The 17,793-nt window shown below is 46.1% G+C and overlaps 1 protein-coding gene across 2 annotated transcripts in view; it reads left to right on the top strand.

The window, feature by feature from the left end:
• The window catches only part of FAM189A1 (family with sequence similarity 189 member A1), a 442,551-nt gene that overhangs the window by 178,949 nt on the left and 245,809 nt on the right, over positions 1–17,793 (top strand). For both annotated transcript variants that reach the window (XM_031668869.1, XM_031668870.1), the window contains exon 2: positions 15,769–15,825. In XM_031668869.1, the coding sequence (XP_031524729.1) occupies positions 15,769–15,825 (57 nt within the window). The remainder of the gene's footprint in view (positions 1–15,768; positions 15,826–17,793) is intronic.

Genomic DNA, 17,793 nt, shown 5'->3' with positions numbered 1-17,793 from the left:
TCAACAGGAAGATGACAAGCATGAAGGCCTTAATGATGATCCACTTCCATTTAATGAATAGTAAAATCTGTTTTCTCTTCCTTATGACTTTCTTAATAGCATTTTCTTTTCTCTAACTTACTTTATTGTAAGAATACAGCATATAATACATACGACATCCAAAATGTGTGTTAATCAACTGTTTATGTGATTGGTAAGACTTCCAGTCAACAGTAGGCTATTACCAGTTACGTTTTGGGGGAATCAGAAGGTTATACCTAGATTTTTGACTGCACAGGAAGTTGGCACTGCTAACACCCCTCTTGTTCAAGGGACAACTACGTATAGTATTATGATTTTCAACATACTGATTTTGTAACCAGATAACATACTGAATTTTCTTATGGTTTCTTTTTCTTTCTTTTTTATTTTTGGGGGTGGAGGGGAATGGAGTCTCGCTCTGTCTCCAGGCTGGAGTGCAGTGGCACAATATTGGCTCACTGCAACCTCTGCCTCCCAGGTTCAAGCAATTTTCCTGCCTCAGCCTACCGAGTAGCTGGGACTACAGGCGCACGCCACCACGCCCGGCTAATTTTTGTATTTTTAGTAGAGATGGAGTTTCACCATATTGGCCAGGATGGTCTCAATCTCTTGACCTTGTGATCTGCCCGCCTTGGCCTCCCAAAGTGCTGGGATTACAGGTGTGAGCCACCACGCCTGGCTCTTATGGTTTCTTATTCTTCTGACTCAGTTCCGTTGGGTTTTCCAGTTAGGTGATCACATTATTTTCAAATAGTGATGATTTTGCTTCTTCTTTCCAATGTTTATAACTTTCTTTTACTTTTCCTTTTTAGTTTTATTAGCTAGATACGTTAGTTTTCTATTTTTATGTGGCAGATTGCCACACGCATAGCAGGTTCAAACAGCTCAACCTTATTATTTCAGAGTTTCTAAGGGGTGGGACTCTGGAATGTTTTAGTTGGGTCCTGTCCTCAAGGTCTGCGGGCTGAAATCCTGGTGAGGCTGGAAGCATCTTCATCCAGAGGCTTGACGAGGGAAAGATCCACTTCCAAACTCCTTCAGGCTGTTGGCAGAATTCATTTTGGGGGTTGTGTGACTCAGCCCTGCTTCCTTGCAAGCTGTGGGTGGGGAAGCTCTCAGCTCTTAGAGGCATCTCACCACACAGCAGCCCACTTCTTCAAGGCCAGCAGCAGAACTTCTTGCACCTCAAATTGGGACTTCACCAAGGGCCCAGAACCAAAGGGCTTGCCTGATTAGGTCAGGCACACCCAAGAGAACTTCCCTTTTGATGAACTCAACAGCAAACTGATTTGGGACCTCCCATCCACCACTGTCAGGCAGTGTAACCTAATCACATACCTATTCACAGTCCCACCCACCGCCCATGGGAGAGGATTATATGGGGCATGTACACCAGGGAGTGGGGACCTTGGGGGCCATCTCGTAATTCTGCATACCACGTGAATATTTTCAGAATCATTTTGTTTTATTTTATTTTATTTTTGAGGTGGAATCTCGCTCTGTCACCCAGGCTGGAGTGCAGTGGCGTGATCTTGGCTCATTGCAACCTCCATTTCCTGGGTTTAAGTAATTGTCCTGCCTCAGCCTCCCGAGTAGCTGGGACTACAGCCATGTGCCACCACACTCAGCTAATTTTTGTAGTTTTAGTAGAGATAGGGTTTTACCATGTTGGCCAGGCTGGTCTAGAACTCCTGACCTCAAGTGCCCCACCTGCGTCGGCCTCCCAAAGTGCTGGGATTACAGGTGTGAGCCACTGCACCCAGCCCTAAGAGTTCTTTTTTAAAAGAGAAAATTGGATGTCTTCCATGCATCTACTGAATGATCAAATTTTTCATTTTTGTCACGTTAATATGCAGAACCATCATTTCATTCCTGACATGAGCCCCCTATGTTCTGTATTCTTCTAAATGTACTGCTGAATTCTGTTTTCTAACCTTTTATTTAAAAATGATGTACCAGTAAAATTATCATTTTAATGCACTGTCCTATGAGTTTTTAGTGTTTAAATTTGGGTGTTTATATCTAGTATGTGTAGTAGATGCGGAATGCTAAGTTTTTGAGTCTCTGTCTTTCATGTTTGGTTTTGTTTGGATGTTGGCCCTTGAAGTCAGGGAGAGTCCCGCTTTGTGAGGAGAGGGAATAACTTAATGTAACTTTAGCCAAATAAATTATGAGGGGGAAGGAGTTAAATATCTGAAAGAGCCCAACAGTGCCTGATACATGGGGGAAATTCATTAAATATTGATCCAGCGCATGAAAAAATAAAACAAAAACAATGTACTTCTATTTAAAAGCCATTGGTCTATTCCTTATTTTTGTGATATTTTACAGGTTTGTGATTGTTATATTGACCTTTATAAAGAGAATTTGGAAGTTCCGCCTTTTTGTCCTTCTGTGCTCCAAAAAATTTAAACAGCTTTGGAGATCTTTGTACTTAGAAGTTTTCGAAGACTTTGCCTGCAGCTGTTTAACCATATTTCCAATTTATTGGTGTTTATGGGAACAGTTAGTGTTTTGGTCTTTTGGGGGATCAATTGTAGTAATTTAGCAAGTTATCTTTGTCATCCTGGGTTTTGGATTTATTTGCATAGAGCCCATGCTTACTTTATTATACTTTTTGCCAATTGACAACGTTGCCTCTTGATGTACACTCTCTATAGCCCTGTGAGTGAGGACCGCTGTTCTTTCTAACCACTGCTAGCTTGACAGGCAGCAAGGGACCTCTTATTTCACTTTGCATTTTATTGGTTACTTGTAAGGTGTTTTTCTGAGTAAATTCTTTTTTCTTTTTTTAAGATGGAGTCTCACTCTGTCGCTCAGGCTGGAGTGCAATGGTGCAATCTCGGCTCACTGCAACCTCTGTCTCCTGGGTTCAAGAGATTCTCCTGCCTCAGCCTCCTGAGTAGCTGGGACTACAGGCACATACAACTATGTCTGGCTAATTTTTGTGTTTTTAGTGGAGACAAGTTTCACCATGTTGGCCAGGCTGTCCTTGAACTCCTGACCTCAAGTGATCCACCCACCTCGGCCTCCCAAAGTGTTGGGATTACAGGTATGAGCCACCCGCCGTGCCTGGCCTCTCGGTAAATTTTTTTGAGGAGCAGTTGTCTTTTTGTGAGTTTTAGCCAGTAACCTGGGTGGTTAATTATTTTACATTTAATATTTTAGTCATCTTGTAATGTATTTTGGTTTGTGGGAGGAAACTAATTTTAATTTCTCTATCTGCTTATTTATTTACATTTAACAATTATCTCAGAACCATTTACTGAATAGCCTTTCCCCCCATCAGTTACTATGTCATTCCTTGTATAACTAAATTATATAAATTAAATTGTAAAAACTAATTTAGTGTGTTCACATGCAAAAAAAAAAAAAAAAAAATGAAGTTGAACCCTTAAGTAACATCCTATGTAAAAATTAACTCAAAATGGATTAAAGACCTAAACATAAGAGCTAAAATTATAAAACTCTTAGAAGGAAGCTTAGGGGAAAAGCTTTACAACCCTAGGTTTGGCAGTGATTTCTTGGATATGATGCCAAAGGCATAGGCAACAGAAGAAAAGTCGGCAAACTGGACTTCATCAAAATTAAAAACGTGTGCAACAAAGGACACTATTAATAGAGTAAATGGGCAACCCACAGAATGGGAGAAAGTACTGGAAAATCACATATTTCATGAGAAATTATTATCCAGAATATATAGAAAACTCCTAAAACTCAACAACAGAAAAGTAAACAACTCAATTCAAAAACGGGCAAAGAATTTTTGGCAACTTGGAGGAACCTAGAGGACATTCTGCTAAGTTAAATTAGCCAGACACAGAAAGACAAATACTGAATAATCTCACTTGTCCACAGAATCTTAAAAAAAAGTCAAACTCATGGTAACAGAGAGGAGAAGGGTAGTTGCGTGGGGCTGGAGGAGAGAGGGGGAAGGGGAGGTGTTGGTCAAAGGGTATAAACTTTCAGTTATAAAAGAAATACATTCTGGAGACGTAATGTACAGCATGGTGCCTATACTTAATAATGTGCTGTATATTTGAAATTTTCTGAAAGAGATTTTATATGTTCTTATCAGACACTCAGAAGAAATGGTAACTAGTGAGGTGATGGTTATGGTTAACTTGATTGTGGTATTGTTTCAGAGTATATGTATATCAGAATCATGTTGTACTGTACATTTTATATACAATTTTTATTTGTCAGTCATACCTCAATAAAGCTGGGAGGAAAGCTTCAAAGATAGGCAAAAGACTTGACTAGGCCTTTCTCCACAGAAGAGATACAGATGTCTGATAAGCACATAAAAAGATGCTCAGCATCACTAATCATTAAGGAGATGCAAATAAAAATCACAACAATGGCTGGCGCAGTGGCTCACACCTGTAATCCCAGCACTTTGGGAGGCCCAGGCAGGAGGATCGCTGGAGCCCAGGAGTTCAAGACCAGCCTGGGTAACATGGCGAAACCCCCATCTCTTAAAAAAAAAAAAAAACAAAAAACGAAAACTAGCTGGGTGTGGTGGCATGCCCCTGTTGTCTCAACTACTCAGGAGGCTGAGGGGGAGGATTGCTTGAGCCCAGAAGGTTGAAAGTGCAGTGATCACGTCACTGCACTCCAGCCTAGGTGAGAGTCAAACTATCTCAAAAAAAAAAAAAAAAAAAAAAAAGAGAAAAGAAAAAATCAAAATGACTACCACTTCCTACCCATTAGAATGACTGTTAGAAAAAATAATAGCCAAATGGTAATTCTGTTTGTAATTATTGGGGAGGTTTATACTGTTTTCCACTCTGTATTGTTACAAATAGGACTACCATACGATCCAGCAATTTCACTTCTGGGTACGTACCCAGAAGAACTGAAAGAAGGGTCTCAAAAATGTATTTGCACAGCCGTGTTCATAGAAGCATTATCCTCCTAGCTGAAAGGTAGAAGCCACCCAAGCATCCATCTGTAGAGGGTGGCTCAACAGAATGTGGTCTATACGTACAGAATACTATTAGACTTAAAAAGGAAGGAGATTCTGACACATGCTACATATGGATGAACCTTGAAAACATTATCCTAAGTGATAGAAACCTGTCACAAAAGGATAAAATTATGATTCCTCTCATATAGAGACAGAAAGCAAAATGGTGATTGCGAGGGGGTAGAGTAGGGGAGGGAATGGGGAATCAGTGTAAATTAATGGATACAAAGTTTTAATTTTGCAAGATGAAAGGTTTTCTGGAGATGGATGAGGAGAATGTTTGCACAAGGTGAATGGACTCAGTGCCACTGAGTGTACACTTAAAAATGGTTAAATGGTAAATATCATGTATGTGTATTTTGCCACAATTTAAAAACTAATTTTTTTAAACCCTAATATATGCCTAAGTCTGTTTCTGGGCATTATATTCTGTTCTTTACATGTCTGTTTGTTCTTGAGCCACTTCTAACTCTTGTGGCTTTCTAAACTGTTTTTGTTCCTGGGAATTTTTAACTTAAAATAATGAAGGGACGAAAATTGTGTCCAGTAATATGTAAACTTCTTTCCCTCTACATAGTTCAGTGACATTGTTTCTTCTCTACTGTCACATGTTTTTCCTTCAGATAAATTTTCGAATCATTTTGTCAACCTTCAAAGAATCCCATTGGGATTTTGATTGAGATTTCACTAAATTAATTTATGAATATAGAGAAATTAACATTTTTATTATCTTTAGGTTTCCTCATTTGGGAACATGGTATATATGTCCATTTACTAAAAACCTTCCTATGTCTCAGTAGAGTTTTGTAGTTGTTTTTTAAAAAACCTTATACATTTATCATGAAGTTAATTCTTGGATAGTTTTTAATTTTTTTGCTTTTGTGAATGGAATCCTTGTTTTACAGTTTCTTACCAGCCTGTAGGAAAGCTACTGAATTAGAAAGGCTTTGGATAGGAGTAATATTTTTTTCCAGGGGAAAATGAATGGAAAGAATAATTTGGGATAACATTTTGTTTTTTTGAAAGTAAAGTGATTTGAGAAACATAGTTGCTGGGGCTAAAAGAGTAAATAAATAATATGGCATGTGGAATACTTTGGAATTTATAAAGAATAATTTTATTAGCTAAATAAAGTTTCATATTTTGATAGCTTATAACATTAGTTAACTTTTAAAAAATAAAAATGGCCTCTATTCATTGCTTTATTGGTGTACTTATGTGACCATTAAAAACAGCAGGATTGGGGGATTTCCTTCTGATTCTGGCATTTTGGCTGAGTAGGCACTTTGAAGGATGCTGCTTCTATAGGACAACTATACACCACAAAGGACATGCTCCTTGAAGCATTGCAGATCTTCAAGGTCCACTGCCCTACTCCCAAACAAACAAATAATGAACTGAGGCCAGAGTGGCAGGTGACTGGAGTCACAATGACAGGGAGCAGCATTGGGTCGCATGTGGCTGGAGAAGGGACTTGCCCTGAGCATGAGTGCCCACCATAGCACTGCGGCTGAGCCCGGTGCCCACTGCCAGGTAGGGGCTTGGCCTGGGGTTTCTACTGTGCTGTGAGCTGAGGCCCTCAAGGATCACCGTGTTTCCAGATCCTGGGTGCATTCCTGTTACTGGCAGAACTATGCCTCTCTAGGGATAAGTTTTCCAACCTGGGTCCACAGAAGCTCACTGACGAGCAGCAAGGAACACATGCACAAACACTTCCAAGCGCTCAAGCATCAACAAAAGCAAGTCACAGTGAGACAGCAAAGGGCAGACTTTGATACCCTCCTGGGACAACATGTCTTGGAATCTAGAACATTAGTGTATGAGATATTTACAGTAATTATCAACAGTCATATAGATGAGCACACAACAAGGAACTATTTGAAATAAATAGTTACATTTGGAAATAAAATAAAGCAGAATTTCTAGATATTTGAGATATTATCACTGAAATTTTCTAAACAAGTGCAGTTGTATAGTTCAACAGCTGATTAGACACAGTACAGAGACAATTGATGATCTGGAAGATACAGCTAAAGAAAGTAACCAGAATGAAGTCATGCATGACATGTGTAGGGAATATGTGGAAGAAAAACTAAGACATTTGGAGGATGGAATGTGAAGGACAAACATACAGCTATTGGAGTCCCTGGCAATGAGAATGGCGAAGATACAATATTTGAAGCGATATTAGCTACACAATTTCCAGAACTAATGAACAATATAAATCCACAGATTCAGTAGCACAGTGTCGCTCAAAGAAGATTAAAAAGAAATCCACACCTAACATGCCATGCAAAAAGTTCAGAACACTAAAGACAAGGAGGTGATCTCAAAAGTCTTTAGAGAATGAGGACAGCTGACTTTCGGCTGCAACGATGGATGCCAGAAAACAGTGGAATAATAGTTTCACACTGTTGAGAGACAGCTGTCAACGTTGGGTGTTTCCAGCGTAACTATGTTTCAAGTATCAAGGTGAAGTAAGCTACTTACAGATACACCAAAAATGGGAGTTTATCACCAAAAGATCTGCTCTAAAAGAACTTTAATTGGCAGGGGGTGGGGTCATAACTTTTGGCATGACAGTCTAGTGAAGCCTGTGGATCCCTTCTTAGAATAAGGTTTTTAAAAGCATGAAATAAAACTATTACAAAGGAAACATTATTTTGAAATTTTTAAACTAAAAGTATTTCTAAATGTATTATAATAATATATGTGCTACCTAATAACCCACTAAATAACAAAATCCAGCAGCTAGCTACCCTCATGTCAGAGTAGACACCTGTAAGAGAAGGCAGCATCTTCAAGGGCAGGCCCAGGACAAATGAGTTTGTTACCAGGCACTTAGGAGAGAATGTGCATCAAAGAAGCGTGCTTTGCCTCAGAACAGACCATGGTGTATTTCACCTTTCAGTTGCTTTTGACTCATGAGTTATTTAGAATACTTTAAAACGCTTTAACACTAATGGAGTTTTTTTTCTTTCATGAGATGATCTTTGTCATCACTTTATAGTTTTGCTCCTGCTTGAGAAGACAATGAAAGCTGCAGAGTTCTTTCTCTATCAGTAGGTTGAGAAGAAAGGTAACTTTTCTCAGGGACATTATGAGTGTGATGTGTTGGTGCAGTCCTTGAAGGGAAATGGTGTGGAGGATGTTTGGACCACAGCCTGGGATCAAAGGCTGGGAGAGGGAATGGTGAATTGGAAGTTGCCCCAAGGAGAGGGGGCAGAAAACATGGACAGGGTGGGGGTAGCAGTGAGTGTGTCCTCAAAGGTAGAGACAGATGGTGGAGGCCTGCATGCCTCAGCGAGCCTTCTGTGGCCCCAGCAAGACCCAGAGAAAGAAAGCCACACCCAAAGCAAGGAGAATTGAGGGAGGGTGAAGTAGGAAGATCAGCTGGTCCAGGAGGCTGTAGGAAGAATATTGCACAGAGCTGCAGTCCAGGAGGTTTGGAAGATGGGGGGTTGGTGGACTCAGAATATTATTTGCTGTGTTTTTGCAACAACAATCTTTCGGCAGACACAGTGAATGCTGGCTTCTTAGTGGTAAATTGATATCACTGTAGCTATTGGGCAACCATCTGCCATATGTTTTGTGAAAGTAATTTACTTGGCTTTCAGAACTGTATTGTAGAAGGACTTGCTTCATTATCATTTGCCTTTGGACCAAACTTTATTATCTGAAGAACATTCTTGATTTTAGGAAGTCAAATCACTTTTCAGTGTGAGAGGACAGGATTTAAAGAGCTAATTTATTCCAGGCCTCTGTGTCCAGGCAGGGTACCAATCAAATGGGCAGGTCTTTGACTCTAAGGATGCCATTATTTCCTGGCAGCCTGTTATCCCCTGTCATCGGCTTCAACAGCAGGAAGTTCTGTCTCTGTTCTAATTTTATCTCTTGCCTCTATTCGGCTGGGTGGGGAAGTGGAGAAAAGAGTGAGTTGGTGTCCTTGTGACAACTCCTGGTGCTCCCAAGGTTCAGCCTTCTCTCCCTGAGCCATATGATGCCTTTTCAATCTGTTTGGCTTTTTCCCCACAGCTGTGTAATTCTGTGTTACGCTTCCCCAACCCTCTTCGGTTTCTCTATATTCTTTGTGAACTGTGGACTCTGAATAATGATACCTATAAATTAAACAGAGGAAGGTTTCGTGATGCGGTAATTTCATGGCTAACTAGGTTCATGACCCTTTTTCTCATGAGAGTGGTGCAAAATCAACCTACAGCATTACTGAGATGTCAGAACGTGCAACATAGTCCTTGCTGGTAGCTGGAATTGAGCAAAAACAGTTTTTGAGAGGTTTCAGAGCAGGGGCTCTGAGCTTCTTTTACATCAACCGCCCTTGGTCTCCAGTGGGCCAGAACAGCTCTCTCCAGAGAGGAGGCGCTCCAGCACCTGGGCCATGAAAAGCCTCCCTCAAGCCATTCTGCAGACCCTCCCTCATTAGGGTTAAGCCTCCTCTCCCTGAGCACTATCATGCCTTTCCCGATCTATTTGGCCTTGGTATTTGGACCTGTGTGAGTGTTTCCGGTACTGGGGAGGGGTGTGGGGAGTGAAGTCTGCACTGCCCCTCCTGGAGAGGTCTGGGGAGAAAGCAGATGTTTTGAAAAAATAATCCAGTGTCCCACTCCCAAACAAACAAACAAATAATAAACCGAGGCCAGAGTGGCAGGTGGCTGCAGTTGCAGTGACAGGGAGCAGCACCATGTGGCGTGTGGCTGGAGAAGGGACTTGCCCTGAGCATGAGTGCCCACCATAGCACTGCGGCTGAGCCCGGTGCCCACTGCCAGGTAGGGGCTTGGCCTGGGGTTTCTACTGTGCTGTGAGCTGAGGCCCTCAAGGATCACAGTGTTTCCAGATCCTGGGTGCATTCCTGTTACTGGCAGAACTATGCCTCTCTAGGGAAAAGTTTTCCAACCTGGCTCCACAGAAGCTCACTGATGAGCAGCAAGGAACGCATGCACAGACACTTCCAAGTGCTCAAGCGCTGGTGTTTGGAGCTGTGTCAGTGTTCCCGGGATCGGGGAGTGGTGTGGGGAGGGAAGCCTGTGCTGCCCCTCCTGGAGAGGTCTGGGGAGAAAGCAGATGTTTTGGAACAACAATCCAATGTCCCACTCGGGATGTCATAGTGTCTTAGTCTACTTAGGCTGCCATAACAAAATAGCATAGACTGGGTGACCTAACAGAAATTTATTTTCTTGCAATTGGTGAACCTGGAGAGTCTGAAATCAGGGTGTCAGCACGCTTGGTTTCTGGTGAGTGTGAGGGCTCCTTCCTGACTTGCACTTTTTTTTTTTTGAGACGGAGTCTCACTGTGTTGCCCAGGCTGGAGTGCAGTGGCGTAATCTCTGCTCACTGCAAGCTCTGCCTCCCAGGTTCACGCCATTCTCCTGCCTCAGCCCCCCGAGTAGCTGGGACTACAGGCTCATGCCACCACGGTCAGCTAATTTTTGGTATTTTTAGTAGAGATGGGGTTTCACCATGTTGGCCAGGATGGTCTCGAACTCCTGACCTTGTGATCTGCCTGCCTCGGCCTCCCAAAGTGCTGGGATTACAGGCGTGAGCCACCGCGCCCGGCCGTGACTTGCACTCTTAATGGTCTTCCTCACTGTGTGTGTGCAGAGAGCGTGAGAGCTCGCCTTCTTCCCTGTATAGAGCTACGAGTCCCATTGTGAAGGCGTCATCCTCATGACCCAGTCTAATCCTAGTCACCTCCCAGATGCCCCATCTTCAAATACCATTACCCTGGAGGTTGGGGATTCAACATCTGCATTTTGGGGGGTCACATACATTTAGTCCATGACAATTGTTTTCTGTTGCTGTGTAGCAAATGACCATACACTTCGCAGCTTGACACAACACTCACTTAATACCGCATAGTTTTCTTGGGTTAGGAGTCTGGACCTTGCTTAGTAGAGTTGAAACTGGAGGAGTTCCCTTATCCCCTCACAGGGCGTGACAGGGGTGTGGTTCGCTTCTTCGGTGCCCCTCTGTTCAAACCATGCAGGTGGGTAGGTTGTGGGGAGCGTTCTGGGGCTCCAACTCCACAGCAGCCTCTAGGGTTGAGTGTTTGCAGGTCCCAAGGCCGCAGTGGGTGTGTGTTATGTTACGGTGCGCTTTTTCAGTTTTGCTGTCTGCAGGTGGCTTGTGTTAATCAGCTCCATTAGACCCTCTGCCTTATCACAAGGACAGAGGGCTTTCTGTATCCTGGTTCTTGCCCTAGTGTGCAGGAAAAATCAGATCACACATGGGCTTGGAGGATGGGTGCAAAGTTTAATTGAGTGGTGGAGGTAGCTCTCAGTGAAGTGGATAGGGAGCCAAAGGGGGATGGAGTGGGAAGGTGGTCCTCCCCTGGAGTCAGGCCAGCCAGTGGCTGGACTCTCCTCTGACTGCCTCCGACCAAATTCTGCATCATCCCGCCGTCAGTGGCCTGCCAGCATCTGCTGGTGTCTGTCGGTGTGCTCTTCTGCTTCTTTCAACATCCAGCTGCTTGTGTCCGTGCCCCCTATAGTCTCCGATTTTTATGGGCATAGGATGGGGGGCATGGGGGGCCAGAGTGGTCTTGGAAAATGCAACATTTGGGCATGAAAACAGGAGTGCCTGTTCTCACTTAGGTCCATGGGCATAGGCCTGAGGGTGGAGCCCTCGCCAGGCACCCCACCCTTCTCTACCCAGCGTTTCCCTGCCCCCCTCCCATATAAGAGTCACCTGACCAGGTTTCACAAGGCTGCAACCGGAGTGTTGCTGGGGCCACGTCATTCGAACATGCCCCTGGGGGAAGACCACAAGAGTGACAGCCCATCATATTCTTGCTCACGGAGAGCATTCTATAAGGCCAGAGGTCATTTTAGAATTCTGCCTGCCACACTAAGTTTAGTGGCTTTATTCTTTTGCTTTGTGTGGGAGAATTTGATCCATTCCTAGTTGTAGTTATTAATGATATTTGGAAATGCACGTCGTCTTCAGTGAGCGAGTCACCTGTGTTTGTTGAAAGTCAAATTCTCTGAGGGGATTTGTGGAATGATAGCTTTGCTTATGGGAATGGGGAAGGTCAAGACCTCTCCCTGTAGCCTAAGATAAAAGCAATATTAACTTCCTTCAGGCTTAGAAGTCGGTGGAGCAGTGCCTACGATTTGGAGGTTTATGTACTTTCAGTGAAATTCCTGCTACAAGCAACTTAGTCACTGTAGAAATTTGATAGTTTAATACACTTCAGCTGAGAAGAGGTCAAGGCGTTCTGAATTTATTTATTTATTTATTTATCTATTTATTTATTTATTTTTGAGATGGAGTTCCGCTCTTGTTGCCCAGGCTGGAGTGCAATGGCGTGATCTCAGCTCACCGCAACCTCTCCCTGTCAAGTTCAAGTGATTCTCCTGCCTCAGCCTCCCGAGTAGCTGGGATTACAGGCCTGCACCACCACGCCTGGATAATTTTGTATTTTTAGTAGAGATGGGGTTTCTCCATGTTGAGGCTGGTCTCGAACTCCCAACCTCAGGTGATCCCCCCGCCTCGGCCTCCCAAAGTGCTGGGATTACAGGCGTGAGCCACTGTGCCCGGCCCGTATCTGAGTTTATTAAAATGGCTGCAGGACTCTGGTGGTAGTTTGGGGATCTGCTGGGCCCCCTGTTCTCTTGAATTCCTAGGCTCTTCATGAGTGAGGAGGGCGGGGCCGTGGTTGAAGAACGGGTAAGAGTTCATCTGGTAGACATGGGAAGTAGAAGGCGCCATTTTCTGGGGGATGTTTCTTCTCACCGTCTGTCCAGGCTTAGTCTGGGTGAGGCCAGTTTGGAGCATGAGGAGAAACAGAGGACACTTTTTGGAAGTTTCATCCTAGGGAGACGGCAGTGTTAGAGCCAGAGCCCTGGAACGTGGCCCTCAACCGGAGGGATAAGAAGAGTCGGGGGCTGAGGCTGGGGCCAGGAGGGCTGGGGCGACAGGAAGGGAGTGCGGGAAGATGGGGGCTGTCTCGGAGGTTGGGTGTGGAGGGGAGACAGCCCACAGAGCTCTGTGGCTTGTGTGTGAGTCACACCGTGGCTGCTGTGCAGTTTCCTCCCTTCCCAGCCTCCCTGGAGGTGCCCAGAGTGGCCTGGACAGGAGTGGGGCCACCAAGGGAGGTGCCTCCAGTACTGGAAAATCAGGGCCTAGCTTTGTGGTCTAAATTGTCAGGCCAGGGAGATGCAGTTTGTTTGGCCGAGGCGTCCGGGATGGCTTCAGTGGGGAGGGAGGAGGTGGAGACAAGAGCGAGTGGACAAGGCTGTCATCCAGCAAGTGAAACAGGAGCGTGCTGGCAGAGGCAAGAGAGACGATCCAGGAAATGGAGGGTGCTGAGCAGAAGAATGGATCCTGCTTTGTGACGGAGTAGCCCCTGACCTGTACCATGAGCTCAAAACATGATGGCATTATGGTCAAAATTTTGAATTCACCAAAAGAAGGTGGGGGTGGAGGAGTGAAGTCAGGGTCTGAAACGTCAAGCATGAAATGATGGTGAGAGCTCTGGCGGGAATGGTCAGCTCCGTACGAGAAAGGCCAGTGTCCTCTGACTGTGAGATGACATGGGAACATGTTGTGCCCACTGGTTCAAGTCTTGGGCACAGAAGGCAAGAGAGAGGTTTCGGGGCATTCGGAAGGAGAGTTGGTGAGACGCAGCCCCAGAGAGACGGGAGAGGTACTGGTCAAGGATTTCCGTAGGGTTGAAACTGGACTGCAAGGCAAGGAGCTGGGTGCATGGCCATGAGAGCGGAGCCGGGAGGTGGGAAATGACTGTAAATAAAGGCTGTCGCCGGTGGCTGTGTTTGGAGGACTTGTGTGCGTTGCAGAAAAAGTACACACGTGAGAGTCTTGGGAGCAGAGCCCTGGTGCACTCGCTTTGGTCCATATTTTTGTTGTTTTATTGTTTTGTGGCCAGATGTTTTTGAGACTGGACTAGCGTGGTGCTGGATGTGATAGAGGCTGCTGTGTCTGAGACCTGGTTCTGCCCCCATGGAGGTGGCTGAGGGTGAACTGCAGTCTGTGACCAAGGGGACCTTGTGAGTTTGTCAGCACCATGTGCTCCTCCGGGGTCTGACCGGTGCTTTTGGAGTCCCAGGGGCCATGCAGCCAAGCCCTTCCGGCCAGTGCCTGGATGCCTGGCTCGTGCCCACTGTGGCAAGCGTGAGCGATTTGTCTTCACAGGAGACCTGGTCTACAAACACCTTCCTTGTAATTCGCCTTCTCACATGCTGCCCTGTTGAACGAGCCTTAGCCTCCCTGGTTGGACGTGGGGGTGAGGGAGAGGAAGGGTCTCTAGGATTTGGGCTTGAGTGACCAGGAAGAAGGGGTACTCTGGTGGAGAGCAGAGGTTACAAGAGAACGTGTGGGCTTCCCAGGTGGAGGCTGCAGCTGCATTTTTGGACATGTTGGGTTTGACAGATGCCGGGAGCGGAGCCTGTGGATGGTGTGATGCCATGGCCATGGCAAAGCCCTGGGCTGAAAATCACCTGTGCAGACACTAGTGGATGATGCTCTAGGAGCCTCAGGACAGCCACCACAGAGCCCTGGGGAGGGGAGACAACAGGCTTAGGAGACACAGGTCTTGCGAAACCAGGAAGAGGTTGGGGAGAGGGAGGAGGCCAGGAGGGAGACTGTGGAGGAGAGCAGCCCCTTGGGAAGTGGGAAGAACCGCAGGGGAGTGAGGAGCCGCAGGAGCCCAGATGGGAGGGAGCCTCAGCCCTCAGCCAGGTGATGGGGACTGAGCTTTGTCTGTTGCACTCAATGACTGCTGGGGAACCTTGGGAGACATTTCCTTGGAGTTGTGGAGCTGAAACCAGATAGATGGTAGTGGGTGGGAAGTGACTGTGTCTCCATGATCAGTTGGCCCTTCCTGGACACCAGGAAATCAGGAATGTGGGGATCAGAGCCAGTGTCATCCTCAGGGTACTTGGAGTCGGGAGGCTGCCCAGGAGACAGGCAGGCCAGGAGCTGGACACAGGGCTAAGCAGTGGTTCTTCTGAAGGACAGAAGTCACAGCATATTTATGTGATCAGGACAGTAAGGAGGAGGCAGGAGAGAGGGGCGTGCATCAGGGGAGCCCAGCATGTGGAGGGGAGAAGGAGAGAGAAGGGCGTGCGTCAGGGGAGCCCAGCGTGTGGAGGGGAAAAGGAGAGAGAAGGGCGTGCATCAGGGGAGCCCAGCGTGTGGAGGGGAGAAGGAGAGAGAAGGGCGTGCGTCAGGGGAGCCCAGCGTGTAGAGGGGAGAAGGAGCCTCCAGGGTCTGCCGTGCCCGGGGCCCATGCAGCCGTGGCAGGTGGCCGGGTGGCGCGTGGGTGGGGTTGCCTTTGCCTTTTCCCCAAATAGTGTTCTCTGTTATTTTTTTTTTTTTTTTTTTGAGATGGAGTCTCACTCTGCCTCCCAGGCTGGAGTACAGTGGTGTGATCTTGGCTCACTACAACCTTCGCCTCCCAGGTTCAAGTGATTCTCCTGCCTCAGCCTCCCGAGTAGCTAGGATTACAGGCGTGTGCCTAGCACAGCCAAATCACGTCGAGGACCAGGGTGGGGTGTTTCAGAAAGCCTGTCACTCTTGGGCCACCGCGTGCAGTGCACAAAGGGACCCCTCCGGAGTGCCCTGGTGCCCTGAGAGACCAGTGTGCCTGTCAGAGTGGGTGCAAGCTGTGACAATGCAGCTCATGTAGCCCCACCACCGAGTGCGTGCTGTGTTCCACACGTCCTTCTCCAGGTTCAAACGGTTCACCGTGTTTTGATTGCCCATGAAAGCATCTCACCTTCCTGTACTTTTTGTCCTTCCAGGTGCTGCTGTCCGGACTCATAGGTGTCGTGTCCTGGAAGAGGCCTCTCTCCCTCGTGGTAAGTGGCACCTGTGTCTCCAGGTGGCCTCGGAGCAGGGTTCCACCTTCAGATGTGTGAGCAGGTTGGAGGCAATGGCGAAGAGAATTGTAGGTTTTTTTCAGGCAGCAGGAAGCAGAGCTTGATAAAATCTCACTGCTGAAGGCTGATGGGCTCATGAGAAGCGCTGTTTCTCGCAGGAGGTGCTTCTGAGAGTGCCGCTTGGCGTCTTGCTGAGATGCTTCAAGAGCATCCTCTTTGTGTTTGTTTTGTTTTGGTGTCCTGCTGTAAGGACCCAGCGTGAACCAAGGACTTGTCTTTTTTTTTGAGACGGAGTCTCGCTCTGTCACCTAGGCTGGAGTGTAGTGGCATGATCTCGGCTCACTGCAACCTCCGCCTCCCGAGTTTAAATGATTCTCCGCCTCAGCCTCCTGAATAACTGGGATTACAGGCACCTGCCACCACGCCCAGATAATTTTTGTGTGTTTTTAGTAGAGACGGGGTTTCACCATCTTGGCCAGGCTGGTGTTGAACTCCTGACCTCATGATCCACCCACCTTGGCCTCCCAAAGTGCTGGGATTACAGGTGTGAGCCACTGCACCCGGCCAACAACGGCATTTTAAAAGTGTGGATGCGGCTTGGCACGGTGGCTCAGACCTGTAATCCCAGCACTTTGGGATGCCGAGGCGGGCGGACACGAGGTCAGGAGCTCGAGACCAGCCTGGCCAACATGATGAAACCCCATCTCTACTAAAATTACAAAAATTAGCCAGAACATGGTGGCGAGCATCTGTAATCCCAGCTACTGGGGAGACTGAGGCAGGAGAATCGCTTGAACCTGGGAGGCAGAGGTTGCAGTGAGCTGAGATCGTGCCACACCATGGCACTCCAGCCTGGGCAACAGAGAGAGAGTCCATCTCAAAAAAAAAAAAAGTGTGCATGCATGCGTTTCCTCTAGACATTAAAGCCTGTTTATGCACTATGCATGCATACGTATGATCACACAAACAGAACATATTTTATCAGCGTTCAAGAAATTAAGTTAGAGTTTTGTGTTTTGGGGGGAACCCTAAAATTCTGTGAGTAAAATAAAGAGAGTTATTTGAATTGCTGTGGCATTGTGCTGAGGAGCAGGCCACGCGGGAGATGGAGAGGAGGATGGTTTTTCCCTCGGAAAAATACCCTAAGCAGATTTGTGTCTATTGATTTGTATGCCTGTTCTTCTCAGTGTATGCATTAATATATGTATGTGTCCGTGCCAGGACTAGAGGAAGAGGTTTTCCGGGTTTTGATAGATAATGAAACAGACAGCGTGGCATTTTTCTTCTTTTATATTAATCAATTATTTAAAATCTCCTCTTTAAGTGATTAGACTTGGAGATAATGACATGTAGTAAATATTAATGGGAGTAGAAAAATAACCCACATTTGTCTATTGAAAACACCTCTTCTTTCATGGGAGTAACCATGACGCCCTAAAATGGTATCAGAGAAGACAGGAGTGACCTGAGAGTCAGCTGAGGCTCCTCTTCTGCTGTATTTCGGCTCATATAAGGAATTTCCTTTTAGAAAAATATTTTTATTTAGAACTTTCAAACATACATAAAAGTAAAGAGACTGCTGTCATGAACCCCTGTGTACCCCTCATCTGGCTTCAACAGATGTCAGCATCTGGTCCATCTTGTTTTGTCACTATCTCCCTACCTTCCCCCCCAGCCCCTTGCTGGATTATTTTGAAGCTGGCTCTTGGTGCCGAGGGGAAATGCAGTGAATAGGTGACTGTGGGATTGACGTCCTCGGGGTATGCAGTGTGGTGACTGCGCTGCCTTCAGTGACACGGGGACAGCTGCCTCCTCCGTCCACACCCACCTTCGCGGTGCAGACAGATTAAGCTCTCTAAACAAAGGAAAGCCGCCTTCCGCAGAGTGGGTGTGTGGACGAAAAGACAAGAGAGGAATGACGTCCATCACCCGGTCACCCCCGCATGC

The sequence above is a fragment of the Papio anubis genome, chromosome 7 (assembly GCF_008728515.1).
Source record: "Papio anubis isolate 15944 chromosome 7, Panubis1.0, whole genome shotgun sequence".
Lineage (NCBI taxonomy): Eukaryota > Metazoa > Chordata > Mammalia > Primates > Cercopithecidae > Papio > Papio anubis.
This window is presented reverse-complemented; position numbering and strand designations above follow the sequence as displayed.